The following is a 20,881-nucleotide window of genomic DNA, read 5'->3' on the forward strand; positions in this document are numbered from 1 at the left end:
TCTGTCCATCCATCTGTCTATCCATCTATCTCTCCATCTATCCATCTATCCGTCTATCTGTCCATCTGTCCATCTGTCCATCTGTCCATCTGTCCATCTGTCCATCTGTCCATCTATCTATCTATCTATCTATCTATCTATCTATTTGTCTGTCTGTCTGTGTGTCCGTCTGTCCATCCATCCGTCTATCTGTTCGTCCATCCATCCATCTGTCTATCCATCCATCCATTCGTCTATCCGTCCGTCCATCCATCCATCCATCCATCCATCCATCCATCCATCCATCCATCCATCCATCCATCCATCCATCCATCCATCCATCCATCCATCCCTTCAAACACGTTTTTACCATGCCAACATTCAACATTCAACATTCAATGTCTTTGCAACCTTTGATTTTCTAGTTAAAATCTAGTCATGAATTTCTTTGAAATTCAATTTCCATGTCTTCATCCTTCCATTCAAATTCAAATAGCAATTTTGCATCCTCTTCACTACTTTAATTCAAATTCGATTCAAATTCAGCAGTTGAATTCTTAATTCACTTGAATGGTGCACTTAGCTGTTCAAGTGTATTCAATTTCTCTTCTAGCATCTCACCAGGCAACATTATGTCCTCAAGAACATGTTGGGAAATAGAAGAATATTGGACTGTATTCAAATACCCTTAAAAATTCACACACTCACTTGACAACACCTGATTTATATTTACAACTGCATGTAAAGTTCCTATGATCATGGAGGTTTGTGTCCATTTCAGCATGATGCTGATTGTACACAACGAGTGCAAAAACAAAGCACACAGAACCCTTCAGTGAAGTCACATGATCCTGTCTACATTTTTCAAGCATTCTGTAGCAATGGTTAAAGAGGTTTACTCAGGAGTGGGCTGGTGTCAAAAAAGTCCACTCACTTTCGATTGCATGTATCAGTTTTGACGCACAACCTTCAAATTTAGCAGAGGGAAGTTACAGGCTATTTCTGGGCCGCTGAGGAGGAAGACATGCCCTACTTTAAGCTGGTCATCAGTACCAGGCAATCCCCTCACACTGCGAGGTGTTGTAAGGTCATGGAGAAAAGGAGAAGAGTGTGCCAAAACACCCTAAATCAACAAGACTTACCCTCAAAGCTTGTGCAACAGCAGTCATGGAGCATGATGCTGAATCACACAGCATACAAAGAGAAGATGAGCCCACTGATCTGAAACTAGTCTTATATTTCTTAGTTTTAGTGCCCAGTTTCACCAAAGTTTTTCTGTATACATAGTGTTCATACTATGGTTCAAACATTTCTGGTCAGTCTCTTCTGCTCAAAAAGGCTGCATAATAGTATAAAAACAGAAATATTGTGAAATATTATTACAATTTAAATGAACTGTTTTCCATTTGAATATATTTTAAAATGTAATTTATTCCTGTGATCAAAGCTGAATTTTCGGCATCATTACTCCAGTCTTCAGTGTCACATGATCCTTAAGAAATCATTATGATATGATGATTTCCTGCTCAAGAAACCTTTCTGATTATTATGTGTTGAAAACAGTTGTGCTGCTTCAGATTTTTGTGGAAACTGATACATTTGTTTCAGGATTTGTTGATGATTAGAAAGTTCAAAAGAACAGACTTTATTTGAAAAACAAATCTTTTGTAACATTATAAATGTCTTTACTGTCACTTTTGATCAATTTAATGCTTCTTTGCTGAATTAAAGTTTCATTTCAAGTTTCAATCCTCTTTAGTCGGTGCGTGAGGCGCATGGTTGTACCTAGTTTCTTAATGAGTCATGGGTGTGTTTTGGGCATAAAGTACAATAAACCAATCAGAGTGTCATCTCCCATTCCCTTTAAAGGCAGTTGCTCTTGCACCATGGCGGATTGCTATTTACATGGTGGAATTTGCAAGCGGAAAGACTGAACACTTCTCTAGCAAGGAATCCTTTTATTTTTAATATTTAGCATGTTTGTGTGCTGCTGCACGTCCATGTGTGTAATAAGCGTACACAAGTGTACACACGCCTATAGGCACATATTACTAACACACTCTTTAAATAACAACAACAACAACAACAAAATACTGCGATTTTGAAAAATATAGACTTTAGAGCAGGTTTTTGTTGGTCAACGATGCAGTCATTTTCAGTTGCCTCAAAATAGCAACACACCAACACACCTCGTTTTCAGACCAGCACTACCATGGGCGAACAGATGGGCACGAGTGCATTTACTATTTAAACAACGTGGGCGTTGAACGTGAAATGATAACTGCGTCAGGCTGAAACTAGCAAAAAACACTTGCATCGCGCCTGCCGTCACATTGCATAGGGCCCATACTGTTAAGTTAAACAAAATTAACAATAGCAGATCAGGGTTGCGTTTCCCGAAAGCATCGTTAGCCTTATATGGTTGCAAGTTCCATCATTACCCAACATAGTTAAACATTTTGGCGTTACCTGAAATCATTTTCAAACAGCATCATAAACTTGTGTGGTTGGACGACAGCTCTCGGGTTGTGGAGCATAAGTTGCGTAGGCTGTCAATGGAGGGACAGAAAGCTCTCAGATTTCATTTAAAAGGTCTTCATTTGTGTTCCGAAGATGAACGAATGTCTTACGGGTTAATGACAGAATTTTCATATTTGGGTTAGCCATTTAATCAGCAAATTATTATGGGATCATTTCATGTAGAATATTTATGTTCAAACTGAAATCTCTGACTGCAGAATCTGAGCACAGTTTGAGACATTGTTCCATTCTGGATATCTAGATGAGAGGCATATGAGATTACTAAGCTCTTTTTCTCGGGAGAAACATCTGAAAAACAGATCTAATTCATTTACACTCTTAAAAGTGAAGAGTTTTTGCAGCAATGCCATAGAAGAACCATTTTTGGTTCCACAAAGAACCTAAAAGAACCATTTTTTTTCCTCAGTGTGAAGAACAATAATCCAAACAACTTTTTTCCACTATAAAAAACCTTTTGTGGAAATGGAAATGATTCCAGGAATGTTCAAGGAACCATCAATGCCAATAAAGAACCTTTATTTTTAAGAGTGCACAGTGAATCACAGTGAACATATTCTCTGATACAACAATATGAGCAATGGCATATTTCCAATATCTCAATTGTTTCACCAAGACAAAAATTATATTAAATAGACAACAAATGGAGACTTTGAGGTGTGCCGAGTGTCAACAGAGAAGTTTAAAGTTCTGCACACTGCCGGCTGTCATCACCTCCATGCATCCCAAACCCTCCTACCCCGGCCAAGATTGTTGTGTTTGAAGCTCCTTCAGGGGCAGGGAAACCAGATTACAAATCACCTTGAGCTGAAGGAGCATCGGCGCGACGGAGGAGAGGAAAGTATTGCGTGGGTCTTTGCACGGGAGGCATGAAACACAATCCGTGGCACACTTCCCACCGAGTGTTGTTTTGGCAGCTACTCATCAGCTATGGTAGAGCGAAGGCTGCGGTTTACTTACACCACCTCCTCCTCGTCTCCACAAACTCACAGGAGCTGAAGCGTGTTTAGAGGTCTTGGCGGCCCGCTGTGCCCGGGATCCTGGATTTACACCCGGATACATGGCCCTGGACGGCCTGATCCCTTTGATAGACAGGGAGCGGTTTCTAATAAAACTGAGAGCTTGGTTTTTACAACATGACGCCCCTGCTTGCCTCCTCGTTTGCAGGAGAGTTATAAAGTGTTCGAACAGTGGGCATAAAAAGACTTGTATTTAAATGGCTCAAGATTTTCCCACTGATTAGGGAATGAACTTTTTAAAAAAAGCTTTTCGTTACATCAGAATATTAAAAGTAGTTAGTTTTTGACTAACTACTCAAATAAGAGGCGTGGGAATGGTTTGAGTTTAAGGTAGTGGTTACCAAACGGTTTCATTCAGATCACCGATTTTACTTTGCACAATAAGTGGTAGTAAAAGTATAAAACAAAAATGTTCTTAAAGGGTTAGTTCACCCAAAAATGAAAATTCTGTCATTAATTACTCACCCTCATGTCGTTCCACACCTGTTAGACCTTTGTTCATCTTCAGAACACAAATGAAGATATTTTTGATGAAATCCGAGAGGTTTCTGAACCACAAATAGACAGCAACGTCATTGCAAATTTGCAAGGCCCAGAAAGGTACTAAAGTCATTGTTAAAATAGTGTGATTGCAGTGGTTCAACCTTAATGTTATGAAGTGACAAGAATACTTTTTGTGTGCAAAAACAAAACTAAAATAACAACTTTATTCAACAATTTCTTCTCTACCCTGTCATTATCCTATACTGTTGATGTAGTAAACACAATGCAGTCCTTCCGGAACGTAGAATAAAGTCGCTATTTTTGTTTTGTATTCTCAAAAACATTTTAGTCACATTGACTATTTTAACAATGTCTTTACTACCTTTCTGGACCTCAAAATGTGTTGCTACGTGTGCTATGTGTGGTTCAGAAACCCTTGGAATTCATCAAAAATATCTTCATTTGTGTTCCGAATGAAGGTTTTACAGGTTTGGGACAAAATGAAGGTGATTAATTAATGACAGAATTTATTTTTTTTGGGTTAACTTTAAAACATTTTAATATATTTGTTTTAGTCACATGATATAGTCATCCACTATATTTGTGAAAATCAATGGAGCAAAGTAATGGTGATGAATTCAAAAATATATCAATCAACAGCGAAAACGTTGATCATTGGATTTGAGTCACTACCATTTAAAAGGTTTAGGTCTGTAATATAAATCAGTAAAGACATGCATAATCTTACAAAAGATTTCTAGTTCAAATAAATGCTGTCATTTTGAACTTTATATTCATTAAAGAATCCTGAAAAAAACATGCATCATGGTTTCCAATAAAAAACTATTTTCTTGAACAGCAAATAAGCATATTAGAATGATTTCTGAAGGATCATGTGACACAGAAGACTGGAGTAATGATGCTGAAAATTCAGCTTTTCATTGTAAAAATAAATTATATTTTACAATATATTCAAATAGAAAACAGTTATTTTAAATTGTAATAATATTTCACAATATTACTGTTTTTACAGTATGTTTGATCAAATAAATGCAGCCTTGGTGAGCAGAATAGACTTCTTTCAAAAACATTTTACAGACCCCAAACTTTTCAACAATAGTGTATAATTTTGGTTCCGCCTGCTCTTAAATGGCTGATGAGCGGTGAAAAAAAAGCCAAGGTACTGAAACAGATAATGCATGAACACCGTAGCAATTTGGTGCGACAGCCTCGTGAAAACCAGGCCTGATATTGTTCCGTCATGATGAAAGTCTTGTGTGTTGTGAGACGGGACGGTTGAGGAAGCTCAGATGTGTAACGGAATGTGGTCCTGAGTCAGTCTCCTGCAGGCCACCTGTCACCCCTACATTAGTTCTGACCCATTGGAGGTCAGAACAAGGGGAGGCTGTTGTGCACCTGAGCTCAAGATAATGAGCTTCGTCTCACTCCATCTGTTTAACAGACGTCCAACAACAGTTGGCTGAGTAAAAAAAGGACGGCGGATGCTGGAATCCACCTGCTCTGAAATCAATTTTCTTCGCAGGACGGGAGGACAGCAAAGCAACACAAAGATGCATCGTGCAACCAATAATGCATAAGACGTGAAGAGGTGAATTAAAATATTCCTAATAAATCTCACATGGTAAAGCATTTAAAAATTATGAGCACTTATTCATAATTCATAGTCATAAAAAGGTGTTTTTTTAGCAGGTGCATGTGACAAAATATTTTGTGCACCACTAAAACATCTCTTAGTGTTTGTTATAAATTCATTTTTGGAGGCTTTTGTAAAGCCTTGGTAATCTTTGGATGGTAAAATGTGGTGTTTATAACAATGCACAATATGTATTAAGCTAGAACAACACTATGTAATGGATTGCGCCGTTATCACAAAATAAAAAAAATAAAAAATAAAAAATGGTGATCAGGACCCAGACTTGTATGCCTACTAATGAACTAAATAAATAAATAAATAAATAAATAAATAAATGAAATGTAAAAATGTTAAATAAACAAAATAGTTAAATAAACATAAATCAATTTAATATAAAATAAATAAATAAATAAATAAATAAATGCTATATAATAATGTTAAATAAATAAATAATAAATAAATAGTTAAACAAACAAACAAACAAATAAATAAATAAATACAGGGTAATCAGGACCCAGACTTGTATGACTACTAATGAACTAAATAAATAAATAAATAAATAAATGTAATATAAAATGTTAATTAAACAAATAAACAAATAAATGCCATATAATAATGTTAAATAAATAAACAAAAGTGTTAAATAAATAAATAAATAAATAAATAAATAAATAAATAAATAAATAAATAAATAAATAAATAAATGAATGAATGAATGAATGAATGGTGATCAGGACTCCGACTTGTATGGCTACTAACTAGCTAACTAACTAACTAAATAATGTTATATGAAAATGTTAAATAAATAAACAAGATTGTTAAATAAATAAATAATGTTATATGAAAATGTTAAATAAATAAACAAAATTGTTAAATAAATACTATTATATAAAACTGTTAAATTAATAAAATTGTTAAATAAATAATTAAATGTGAGTTGTAATTATTTCATTATGCTTCACAAAGTGAGCACAGAGCGATACAAGAGACATAAAACCAGCAACAATAAAACTACATAGCAAATCGTTTATTTGGGACCACTTTCAATTATACAGTTCAGAGCTCATTATGCAAAGAAATGCATAATGTAATTGGAAGTAATTACAAAGTAATTGGAGTGATTGGCCAATGAGAACCAGGTTCCCCGGAGAGCAGTGTTTGCTTGATGTTTGCATGCTCAGATTTATCACACTTATAAAGACATCTAAACACAACCAAGTCTTTACAGAAACCTTCAAAACTCTTTAAAATGAGAATATTGAAAGCTTTAAGTGGCATTAAACGATTAGCTTCTTCATTACAGTGACATTTTATTGTCCTTAAATGGTGCAATAAATGTGAAAGCCTGCACGTTCAAATCTGTGGCTAGGGCTGAAAAACAAAAGGCAACTTAAACACACATGTGTGCATCTAAAGTCTCATAATATCAATCTCATGTTCTCTTATTTGGTTTAGGAACAGAGTCGCAGGGGGTCTTTTCCAGAATCCCTCCTCTTCCATTCCATATTGTTCCATCGTCTCTTTCTTTGCCCTTATTCTCCACACGAATAAGTGGATTAGGGAACAGGCTTCCGGTGGGCACAAAGCGACAGGGGAGCTCAGTGTCACAGTCAGTGATAAAAGTGTGGAGCTCAACTCTACAGCCGGGGCGGAAACACGGGGGTCATAGTGCTAATCCCATTATAAGAAGAAGAGACCACAAGAAAGACAGAGGGAATCAGGGTGGTGGGCAGGAGAATGGGTTCGGGGGCCTAAAACGAAAAAGGTATTGCTGAAGCAAACTGGAGTCCTCAGATATGTCAACTTTGTCATAGATTTTTCTAACTACCCCCAAAAGATCATTTAAAGTCATTGTTGTGTTAAATGATAAAAGCATCAAATATACATTACAAAAAATGTATGACAGAATGTTTGTTTTTGAGTGAACTACACCTTTAATGGGTTTTTTTATTGATATGGAAATATGGAATAATTTTTAGAATGAAATTATACTGTAAATAAGAAATTAAAACAGCCAGTAGGTGGCAGTTAATGTCTCAATGAGAAAGTCCATGAGTCATTCATTCATTCGATTAGTTCAAACAGCTGATTCATTCAGGAATTAAGTAAATGGCTCTCTTTATGAATGGGGCATTGAATCGTTGGTTCACCCGATTGATTCATTCAAAACGCAGATTCATTCAGAAATTAAACACCGCTGTATGTTGCTCGGAGATGCACAACACATTGTCATTGGCAAAACTAAGCAAAAACAATTACTATACTGTATGGAAAAAATAGGCTAAATTGTGTGCACGATTTAGCAAATCGAGGGGATTAAATAGCAAATTGTGCTCATAATTTAGTAAATCGAGGGAATGAAATAGTAAATCGTGGGCAAGATTTAGCAAATCGGGGGAATGAAATAGTAAATTGTGCGCATGATTTATAAAGCGAGGGAGCGAAATAGTAAATCATGCTCACAGTTTAGTAAATCGATGGAACGAAATAGTAAAACGTGTGCACTATTTAGTAAATTGAGGGAACGAAATAGTAAATCGTGTGCACTATTTAGTAAATTGAGGGAACGAAATAGTAAATCGTGTGCACTATTTAGTAAATCGAGGAAATGAAATAGTAAATCGTGGGCAAGATTTAGCAAATCGGGGGAATGAAATAGTAAATTGTGCGCATGATTTATAAAGCGAGGGAGAGAAATAGTAAATCATGCTCACAGTTTAGTAAATCGAGGGAATGAAATAGTAAAACGTGTGCACTATTTAGTAAATCGAGGGAATGAAATAGTAAATTATGTACATGATTTATAAATCTAGGGAACAGAACAGTAAATTGTGCGCACCATTTAGCAAATCAAGGCAACAAATTAGTAAATCATGTTCATGATTTACTTTTTGTCTTGCATTTCATGTGCAGGGCTCCGTAATTCGGTGTCTAAAATAAAACAATATTAATTTTATTGAACTGTTGTATAAAATTACGATCACATTTGCACTCGCACTATTTGTTACTCATGTGATATTGCTATAGGCCTATCATATATCATTTGATATAAGATAATATCTTATACAGTTTTGTCCTGATATCTTGAATTTTAGGGGCATAACTGCATTCTATAGTCTCAATCACGTAGTGAGTTGTTGCCCTACTCATGTTCATCACCAATCAACTGTATGAAATACATGTATGAAATGTATATATACACTATTTCAATATTAAAGAGATCTCATAGAAGTGGTAAAAAATGGGTTGCAAATGCTATACGTCTTTCTGCACTGCGGCATCATGGGGAATGTGCTGGTGTGAGACGTGCCACATTGACCGCTGCTGAGATGGCGTGTGTTTCTGCATGTCTGTGGACTCTCACATGTTCCTGAGAGTCTTTCTCTCCTCAAATGCTCCGTGCGCAGCAGAGTGAAGAAGAAAACTGCGCCCTGCTCCCCACGCAGGGGTAGAATGTGAGATGAGGGTGCGAGAGCAGGCCTGCAGGTACACAGCACCTGGGTGGAAGCACTTGACAGAGCCGTGCCAACCTCTCCTCACAGCTGTGTGACAGCAGCAGCGAGAGGTGATGTTTGAACAGACATTCCAGCCCAGAAAACCAGAGAGACAGACCGAGAAACACAGAGGCATGTAGAAAGCCACACAAGTTTCAGAATCTCTCCAAAAAGGATTCTGCAAAAACTTTCAGAACACCAAATAATCCAAGTACAGAATCATATAGCCACTGATAATATCCACAACTCGATTACATTGGAAAGCAAGGAAAAAAGAACATCAAAACTCTGAAAAAGTCCCTTAGTTGATGAGTTCTGGTAGCAAATGCACACCAGCCTCCAGCCAGCACTACTGACAGACCACAAACATCACCAGATCATCCAACTCGCATATTATTGGGAAAATAAGTAAATCACAATGTTATAGAGCCATATGAAAGAGACTCACATTCAACCTAATGTGATACTTATATATATACTATATATATATATATATATATATATATATAAAGCAGCTTTGAATGTTGTAAAATTGTAAAAAGTTCTATAAAGCTGACTTGACTTTATAGTAGAGTATATATATAATACAAATGTATAAATTAGTATAATTAATAATATTTATATTTTAATATTTTCAATATTTATATATTAATACAAAAATACAGCATATGTAATGTGACACTTGTATATAACAATTATATTTTATAATTATATATATGTGTGTGTGTGTGTGTGTGTGTATGTTATATATATATATATACAGTGTATATATATACATATATATATATATATACAGTGTATATATATACATATATACAATATAATGTGTGTGTATGTATATTATATATATATATATATATACACATATATATATATATATATATATATATATATATATATATATATATATATATATATATATATAATACAATGTGTAAATTAATAAATAATATTGTTAATATTTGTATATTAATACAAAAATAATGTTTGTGATATATATATATATACAGAAAGAAAGAAAGAAAGAAAGAAAGAAAGAAAGAAAGAAAGAAAGAAAGAAAGAAAGAAAGAAAGAAAGAAAGAAAGAAAGAAAGAAAGAAAGAAAGAAAGAGTGGTTGTGTGTGTGTGTGTGTGTGTGTGTGTGTGTGTGTGTGTGTTTCACACTCTCTCTCAAAGGAGGCCACAGTGTGCAGAGTGAACAATCTCACACACACGCGATGAGCCAGAGCAGAAAACACACATACACACCCTCAGCTCCTGCCTGCGCTCACACACATCTATTATCACATTTATAGGATACTGCAAAACCTTGATTTGATTAGTTATTGTTCCTTAACCAGCCCATCTGAGTTGATCTGCTCAGACAAAATGTTCTGTTTTTACTGTAGTTTTCTTGCTCATGCATGAGCCTCTACTCTCACCAAATGCCCTGCTCCTCTAAAAAGGCTTAAAATAAAAAGGCATATGTGATTGAAAAGCACAAACCTAAAACATGCCATTATTCGATTTATATCAATTTATTAATTACCCTGCATCATATACAGATAAAAAGCTTTTAAAACCATTAAAGATAATATGGAAAATATTAACATAAAGTATATTTATCTGGTGTATAATGTTTCCTTAACACATTATGAGTATTGTGTATATTATTTTTTAACCTTCTGAATTATGTCAATGACACCAAGAGTTTTTACTGTGCACAATAGCATTGTGTTTTCTCCAATATTTAAATGAGCTTTCATTCAATGTAAATATTTGTCAATTATGCAGAACAGGAAACACAAAATGTAAATAATTGAACAAAAAGATAACATAAAATCTGCTACCCCATCATTTTAACTGCATAAATCCGTCTACAGATTATGTCATGTTTAAACACCGTAATCCAGCCCTCAAAACCGTACGACACATTTAAAGAATGCCATTGCAATAAAAACAAAATCCATCCACCCACTGAAAAACAATCACTGCCACGCCAGACTACTAAAAGCAACCAAGCGAAACTGATGAAGAAAAGTGAAGTTAGTTCTGCTTGTGCAGCATGTGTTTGATATTTTGTTAATGCAATGATGACATTGAGTTTTTAAACTCTGACTTAATAATTTTAGGGGTCAATGATAGAGCAGGCTATAGAGGAGCAAACGTCTAATTCCCACATCATTTCTGAAGGGCTAATAAGTGTGTTTGTTGTTTCTGTAATCTGAGATATTTCTCTGAGCATCAGAATCTAAACATAGAGGAGAAAACTCCATTCTGAAAGTCAGGATCTCATAGTGCTGCAGTCGAGGAAACACTAAGCTAGACCTGACCAAAAACATCGAAGGTCCGAAACTGTTTAATGAATTGAGCACGGAAGTCAAAGCCATTAAAGAGTTTTAAAAGAAACCTTTTGTGTGTGTATATATATATATATACTATATGTTTCCTAAGGGTCCAACAGAGGTTGTAAAGTGGCTGATATTTTTAGAGGCCTATATCACTGTTTACAACCCCTTTGGGTTTGGGTTTCTGCCATGTCAGACTTTATGGAAAACTTGTTCTTTTGAGCATTTCTAGTAAAAACCAAATTGTGCATGCAGAATATCACAATCCCTATCAATAAACTGTTTTACAGCAATATGCAACAAACCCACAAAGAAATCAAATGTGTACAAATTATAAAAAAATATTATATTATATATATATATATATATATATATATATATATATATATATATATATATATATATATATATATATATATATATATATATATACACATATACATACACACACACACACACACACACACACACATATATATGTATATATATAGATATAGTTTATATTAATTATATATTTTTACAAATCAAGATATTTTAGATAGCCATGGGATATAAACACACACACATACACACCAATCTTGCAATATTTATATGTATGCAGTATAACAGCAACATGCCAAAAACCCAAACAAATTAAATGTATACAAATTATAATAAATTGCAAAAAAACTGTCCCCATATTGTCTGATCAAAATGTTAAATCTACTGGATTTTCATGCTGTAAAACTGAAAAGAAACTCCTATAGTATTAGCAGCACTGGCTAGATCCAGAATCACTATACGATCTTGGATATTATAGAAACAAAATATGTTTTTAAACTATACGTTTGAACGTGCCTTATCATGTCATGAGCTGAGTGTGAAATGAACACAAAACGGCACGTGTTCCAGCGATCACATTTAGATGCTTGATGAGACAGACGTCTGAAAATCACTGAATAACACACAAATTCAACCACAAATGCCAGAAAATCCCATTAACACACAACTAGAAAATGTTCTGACTTTTTCAACATACCAAGTGATATTCTGAGAATGTTTCTGCAGTTGTGCAATTGAAAATCATTACATCACTGTCTGTGCTCTCAAACAAGGGGAATATATCTGCTCTGCTGTGGACAGTATAACACACACAAAACAGCTCTAGAGCTCACTTAAATCAAGCACTTCACATTAAACATGTGCAACTAACCAAATCTATATCTCTATTGTTTTATCACTTAAAAACCAAACATGGAAACGTAATCAATGTAATGTAACAGATTTATATCTCAGCAGACTGGATGAGTTACATTAGAGACATGTCCATAAGTGACAGCACAGCGAGCTTTACTGTCCGACTCATTACAAGCATGTCTGTCAATTAGAGCGAGTTAAGCGTGGAGGTGTGTGTGAGTGTGTGTGTGTGTGTGTTCTGCGGTGCTTGTTAATCTCTCTTAAATGAGAGCCGTAAAAAGCAGGGCCGGGTGTGATTTAAGAGCACTAACAACCTCATCACTGCTTTATAAATACTGCTGAAAGAGACAAATAACACGCCATTAAAGCCACTTCACACAGTTGGGGGACTGATACAAAGATTACTGACTGTAAAAATAAAGGGTCATTTTGCAGTGGTATAAAATTATAAGTGTGTTTAGCCTAATGAGTGAAAGCCACAAATAAATATAATTCTAAAATTGTGTTATAAATAAATCTGTGTAAACTGTGTCTATCTATCGATCTATCTGTCTGTCTGTCTCTCTGTCATCTGTGATGGTAAAGTCATGTGAAAAATGTTGGTAATCTCTGAACTTAATACAACAAGTTAGATACCACATCAAATCCTAAAAAATGCTGGGTTAAAAACAACCCAAGTTGGGTTGAAAATGGACAACCCCAGCGATTGGGTTGTTTTAACCCAGCAGTTGGGTTAAATGTTTGTCCAACCTGCTGGGTAGTTTTACTTAACTCAACTATTGTTTAAAAATTACTGTATTGCTTCCTTAAAATGAACCCAAAATATCTTGAAAATTAACATTTATTAATATGTTTAATAAATGAACATTTTAATTTCATTTCAGATTCATTTTAAGTCAGCACCATAGTCATTTTCAAACAATAGTTGGGTTAAAAAAAACTACCCAACAGTTGGATTAAAACAACCCAATCACTGGGTTTGTCCATTTTCAACCCAACTTGGGTTGTTTTAACCCAGCATTTTATAGAGTGAATCTATAAAAAGAAAAAAGAAATGGATTTTTTTTTTTTTATCATAATTTTTAAATGATAAATTCAGGGTGTTTGACAAAATAGAAAAATTCCAGAATATTTATTTAACACTAATAATAAATAAATAAATACAAATTCATTTAAGATATTAGAATTTATCATAGGCTACACTCTACAAAAATGCTGGGTTAAAAACAACCCAAGTTGGGTTGAAAATGGACAAATCCAGCAATTGGGTTAAATGTTTGTCCAGACTCAACTATTGTTTAAAAATGACTGTATTGCTTAAAATGAACCCAAAATATGTAAGAAATTAACATTTATTATTAGGCTGTTTAATATATATATATATATAAAATTTTATATAAAAAATGTTAAAAATATAATTTAATGGACAATAATTAAACAATAAATTTCTTATTAGTACATGTTCACCTTTTGATTATTATTGTTGCCTCTAGTAATTATGTGTCTGATTTTTAATTTCCAACCTATTTTGCGTTCATTTTAAGCCAGCCATATAGTCATTTTTAAACAATAGTTGAGTTAAATAAAACTGTGCAGCACATTGGGCAAACATTTAACCCAACCGCTGTGTCCATTTTCAACCCATCTTGGGTTGCTTTTAACCCAGCAATTTTTAAAATGTACATATTATTCAAAAGCAACACTTAATAGACTATTATATAGGCCTCAAAAAGCGACAGATTCAGTCAGCATCAAATAAACTCATGACGACACACTTCTCTCTGCTAATGGAGCCTCATTAAAATCTGCTCGCTGTGACGTCAGACGCCGAAGACGATAATGTCGCGATGACTGAAGAAGAGGACTTTAAAGGATTTGGTCAAGTCAAAACAACCTGTTGACCAGCATGAAGAGCAGACGAGTATAATGACCGCCACTGGACTCTGGGATTTGCGTAAACACGCACGCGCACAACGGCATAAATAATGAGATTATTAGTATTAATCATTTATTCGAGTTCATTTTATTATACTAATTATCTTAATTCTCACGTTTAGATCGATTTCTTTTTTATTTTGGTCTAACAAATAATGAATCTATATAGGCTTGATTGCTTTTACAATACGCGCACAAATATAACATTTCCTAATATTAATAACAACAATAATTTGCAATCATGTTCTTATTTGCAAAAAATAAAAAAAATGAAATGATAATATCGAAATATAATAGGCCTGTATTTTATAGCCTAGCCTTAAATTTCGTGTGAAAACACAACGTTATTTCACAAAAAAACAAAAAACAATAAATAATTGCTTCGAAATATTCCTAAACACACACCAAAATACTCTGAGACGCAAACTGATATCGCGCCGCGCCGCGCGCCAGAAGACGCCACACATGACTGGAGTTGAGTGAATCAGCTCTTACTGTTGGTAGTCGTGTTTGCAGTAGAGTTTCTGGTCTCTGGAGTAGCAGCTCATGGTGAGAAGCTGCTGACACACCGAGCACTGCAAACACTCCTCGTGCCACGAGCAGTCGTTCACGCGCAGGAGGAAGCGGTCAGAGATGGGTCTGTGACATCCTTCACACACACTCTGATGGGCGCAATCTGAACCTGCAACGCATCACACACACAGAGAGACAACATAAATGACACATTGACAATAGCAACTCGATTTCTGCACTGAAAATAGTGTTTGCATAACAAATCATAGGCGCGCAATACAAATGAAAAAACGCGCAGTTCAAAACCTTGTTGGGGTAAACTTAACTGGTTTATTCAGACATTTAATTTAATAGCCTAAGGCTATTTAAAACATTTAAACACATTAAAATATATTATGTTTTCTACTGTAGAATGAAAAAATCTTAATAGAAGCAAGTGATTTAATCAGACAAAACACTTAAACTGTGTTAATTCTGAATGAAAACAGCAGATATTGGGACACTGTCGTTGCAATATGTCAATTAACTTAAATATTTGTTGTACTTTCTGCGCTATTATTTAGGCATAATACAATTGGGTTTTTTTTCCTTTAAAAAAATATAGAAAACCACACAACAACAACAAAATCCACGTTTCCATTTGATATTCGTTCTAAATCAGTTCGTTTTTGGTGCAATACCAACAACAAGCTGATTAAATGTTAAAAATACATTTTACATTAGTATGCATTAACAATATGACGAACATGTGATATTTAATTATTTTGTGAAGCTCTTTTTTATTATAATTCGTCATTGTTATAGTAGGCTAATTAATTATATATATATATATATATATATATATATATATATATATATATATATATATATATATATATATATATATATATATATATATATATATATATATATATATATTATATATGCCTCGTAGCTATACTGGAAATTTATAAGCGTAAAAACATGAAAAGGTGCACATTTAGTGTCATATTTAATAATATTTTGGTAACACTTTACCATAAGGTTTCATAACATTAACAATGCATACTTCTTTAGCATTTATTAGCTAATCTTAGTCAATGTTTAGGCTATTAGCTACATTTTTAAAATCCAAAGTTGTATTTGTTAGCATTAGAACTAACACGAACAATTAGCCTAGATATTTACCAACTAAAGTTAACAAAGACAAACGTGTTAAAAATAATGTTCGCGTAATGCTACCAAATGAGACCGTGAAGTGTTTCCAATATTTTTAGTTGGATTTAGACGTCACAGACATGTTGTGACCCTTCGATTTAAACTCACCGAGCATCACTGCCAGAGACTCTGCTCCTGTCCTGAACTGATCTTCAATTTTGATTCCGTCCAGCATCTCTGCTGATGTGTTGCACGACAGTGACCTGTTGCGATGTCCAGAAGAAGCCGATCCAGACTTCTGCTGCTCACGGACCGTGACGAGATAGAAACTAAAAGTAAACTGTCTTTGCTTATTCGACAAAAACGTCGTATTTTATATATATATACACGTGTGGTGTTCAGCAGAGAAATGACTCTTGATTGTGAGGTTCTTCTTCCAAGGACTTGCATGAAAACGTCCAGCGCGTCTTCGCCTTGTGGAGTCAGATCCTCCGGGAAGCAGCTCCGGTAATCCAGCGGCCGCGCGCGGGAGGTGCGTGTGTGCGTGTGTGTGTGTGTGTGAGCTGTGACCGCGAGCTCCTCACTGAGCGTTCACGAGTCCTGCGCTCCTCTTGAGGAGTCTGTGGAGCCGCTGAACTCCCTCTGCTCGCGTCATTCTCCTCAACTCCATGTGATGCTATTGGTGCTGGATCACAGCAGAACCGCCTACAACACAGACACGCACCAGATGTTCTGAGGACAAGCAATTAAAAATAGCTTAGATACAATTATTTACTATTGGACGTCATGCACTATACATAAAATTACATATTAAAATATCTGAATTATTCAAGTCAAAAATAGCCTATTATTTAATACGAACAGGATCGCAAAAAGTTAGGCCAATTGAAGTAAGAATTATCTATTTTGTTCAACAACGAAACATTTTCTGGTAGAGTGAGCGACCACAAAATTTGCAACATTCAAATGTGATGATTTCAATGTAGCGATGATAAAAAATAGCAATACTTTATAATAAATTATGGCGATGCAAACAATATTATAGTAAATATTTCAACAACAACAACAAAAAAAAAAGATACGTAAATGATAACTTAATACCTAATATTTTAAAATGTTTAGTCTAAACCGAAACATGCTATAATCGGCGCGTAAATTAATTCTCAAAACACTCAATTTTTATTTCTATTCTATTTTACGATTATTCGGATTATATAAATCAATGGCTTTATGAAACATGGACTATAATTAAAAATTATGTACACTCTGAAAAAAAAAATGCTGGGTTAAAAACAACCCAAGTTGGGTTAAATATGGACAAACCCAGCGGTTGGGTTAAATGTTTGTACAACCTGCTGGGTAGTTTTATTTAACCCAACTATTGATTAAAAATTACTGTATTGCTTGCTTAAAATGAACCCAAAACAGGGTGGAAATAAACATTTATTAATATGATTAATAAACGAACATGTATTAATAAGCTTAATGAATAATAATTAAACATTTATTAAATTGCTTATTAATAAATGTTCACCTTTTGATTATTATTGTTGCTTCTAGTAATTGTGTGTGTGTGTGTGTGTGTGTGTGTGTGTGTGTGTGTGTGTGTGTGTGTGTGTGTGTGTGTGTGTGTGTGTGTGTGTGTGTGTGTGTGTGTGTGTGTGTGTGTGTGTGTGTGTGTGTGTGTGTGTGTGTGTGTGTTTTAATTTCCAACCTATTTTGGTTCATTTTAAGCCAGTCATTTTTAAACAATAGTTGGGTTAAATAAAACTGCCCAGCACATTGGGCAAACATTTAACCCAACTTGGGTTTTTAACTCTGCATTTTTTTAGAGCGTAACTTTAATTGTCTTCGTCCAAACTGTCTACTGTAACTCGTTACATTTGATCTTCCGCTTTTAACAAATATCATTTAATTGCTTTTGTCATAAACAATTTCTCAAACCATTCGACGTATGTGAAATCGGGCCTATATATTCATAATCTCGAGTCAGATATTTAACAAAGACTCATTTCACTTCTCGCGCAGCTGCGATGGAAACTGCGCCGCTTTTATCTTCATGAAGTGACATTATCTGCATGATTAATAAAGACCCAGATAAAAGCTGATTTAATCTCTCTCCGCGTAATATCCATGTAAAATTCATAAGGAGAATCTTTTGTGTTTCAGATCTGCGCAAATTCATTTCACAGACAGACATCTCAGGGCAATAAACCTGCGAGGGGAAAAAGAAAGAAAGGGAAAGGGGGAGTTTGTATCTTTATTACTTTCCTCATTAGTATTCTTCACTGTTCTAATTATGACAGGCTGATTTACGTTCTCTCCTGAAGATGAAATAAATATGACTTTCTCCTGAACAGTTCACGATCTTTTCCCAGTAAAAATGGATGCTTTACACCTGATTTATTTGTGTATAGGTTAGATTTTTATCTATTTATTTATTGTGTTTTATATAAAATAAAGATAAGTAAAATATAAAGATGAGTGGAAAATAAAATTATTTTAAATGATTTTTTCGCTATCGAGGCTTAGTAGCTTATATACTATTTTGTATTGTAGAATATTATAATATTCATTTTCATTCAACCACGATATACAAATAACATTAATTCCATTAAAGGAATTAATTCCGAACAAACTGCATTATTTAAAGCCAGCGCAAATTTGAATTAAGCTATTTTACCTATTAATAATCACTGTTTAACACTAATTTTGTCTTTATAACGCAAGTACCCATAAAGTTCAGACAGAATTTAAAAGTGAAAAAAAAAAAAAATTCTGAACAAACATCAGGACGAGGATTTTTTTTTTCTTAGAAAGCGAATTAATCATTGACTTTTTTTTCTTTATTAACTTTCTTTAAAGAAAGTTGTTTTCATCTCGCGCAACCCGATGTATCAGTGTTTTTATTTAAAAAAAAAAAGAGAAATAAATCACTCTTTGTTATCTTGTGGGAATTAAATTGTTGTTTGAAAAACGAGGCATTTATAGCCTACTTTTATGTAGAAAAATACATCCTACTTCGATTAATTGGTTTCAAGCTATAAATACGGGGTTAAACATTCACAAAACTCCCAACAAATTCTAATAATGTCTGCCATATTATCCTTACAACGTGTATTTACAAATGTGTATTTTTTACCCCAGCAATTGTTCTGACATTTGCTTCTTCTGCAGACAATCACACGCGTCCAGAACTATTTATAAAAAAGACTATAAATGCGTTTAAACCAATTAAATTGGCACTAAAATGCAAAAATACAAAATAATAAAATAATGCATAGTCATGTAATTGCATTATCATCAATAGCCTATATTCCTAGTTTTCAATATGTCATTAATAGCTCTGAACACTACAGCGTTGTGTTCATATTGGGTTCTTGCGCCCTCTAGCGACAATCTTCCTGCTATTGGACTTTACCAGTACTCACAACCTCTGCCTGTACACCGATCAGGCATAACATTATGAGCACTGACAGGTGAAGTGAATAACACTGATCATCTCTTCATCACGGCAGCTGTTAGTGGGTGGATATATTAGGCAGCAAGTGAACATTTTGTCCTCAAAGTTGATGTGTTAGATGCAGGAAAAATGGGCAAGCGTAAGGATTTGAGTGAGTTTGACAAGAGCCAAATTGTGATGGCTAGACGACTGGATCAGAGCATCTCCAAAACTGCAGCTCTTGTGGGGTGTTCCCGGTCTGCAGTGGTCAGTATCTATCAAAAGTGCTCCAAGGAAGGAACAGTGGTGAACCGGCGACAGGGTCATGGGCGGCCGAGGCTCACTGATGCACGTGGGGAGCGAAGGATGGCCCAACAGATGAGCTACTGAAGCTCAAACTGCTCAAGAAGTTAATGCTGGTTCTGATAGAAAGGTGTCAGAATACACAGTGCATCACAGTTTGTTGTGTATGGAGCTGAATAGATGCAGACCAGTCAGGGTGTGACCCCTGTCCACTGCCGAAAGTGCCAACAGTGGACACGTGAGTATCAGAACTGGACCATAGAGCAATGGAGGAAGGTGGCCTGGTCTGATGAATCACGTCTTCTTTTACATCACGTGGATGGCCGGGTGCGTGTGCATTGCTTACATTGTTGCAGACCATGTACACCCTTGGAAACTGTATTCCCTGGTGGCTGTGGCCTCTTTCAGCAGGATAGTGTGTCCTGCTACAAAGCCAAAATGGTTCAGGAATGGTTTGAGGAGCACAACAACGAGTTTGAGGTGTTGACTTGGCCTCCAAATACCCCAGATCTCAATCCAATCGAGCATCTGTGGGATGTGCCGAACAAACAAGTCCGATCCATGGAGGCTCCACTTCGCACCTGAAAGGATCTTCTGCTAACATCTTGGTGCAGATACCACAGCACACCTTCAGGGGTCTAGAGGAGTCCATGCCTCGACGGATCAGGACTGTTTTGGCAGCAAAAGGGGGACCAACACAATATTAGGAAGATGGTCATAATGTTATGCCTGATCAATGTATGTCTCTATCATTACTACACAACGAAAAGATCTAATTGAATATTTACTCTCATTCTTTGTCAAATGCAATGTAAGAAAACAGCTCTTCTGATTCAAGTCATTTGAACCAGGGCTGAATAAGCTGAGGGAAGAGCAAAATG

General features: G+C 35.0%; 1 protein-coding gene across 3 annotated transcripts in view; it reads right to left on the reverse strand.

The window, feature by feature from the left end:
* The window catches only part of lmx1ba (LIM homeobox transcription factor 1, beta a), a 58,013-nt gene extending 41,523 nt beyond the window's left edge, over positions 1 to 16,490 (reverse strand). For 2 of the 3 annotated variants that reach the window (XM_067407727.1, XM_067407726.1), the window contains exons 1-2: positions 16,424 to 16,490; positions 15,101 to 15,287 (exon numbers count right to left, since the gene is read on the reverse strand). In XM_067407727.1, coding sequence (XP_067263828.1) covers positions 15,101 to 15,287; positions 16,424 to 16,490 — 254 coding nt within the window. The remainder of the gene's footprint in view (positions 1 to 15,100; positions 15,288 to 16,423) is intronic. The other variant, XM_067407728.1, reaches the window with a different exon arrangement.
* Between the last annotated feature and the right edge of the window lie 4,391 nt (positions 16,491 to 20,881).

The sequence above is a fragment of the Chanodichthys erythropterus genome, chromosome 13 (genome assembly GCF_024489055.1).
Source record: "Chanodichthys erythropterus isolate Z2021 chromosome 13, ASM2448905v1, whole genome shotgun sequence".
Lineage (NCBI taxonomy): Eukaryota > Metazoa > Chordata > Actinopteri > Cypriniformes > Xenocyprididae > Chanodichthys > Chanodichthys erythropterus.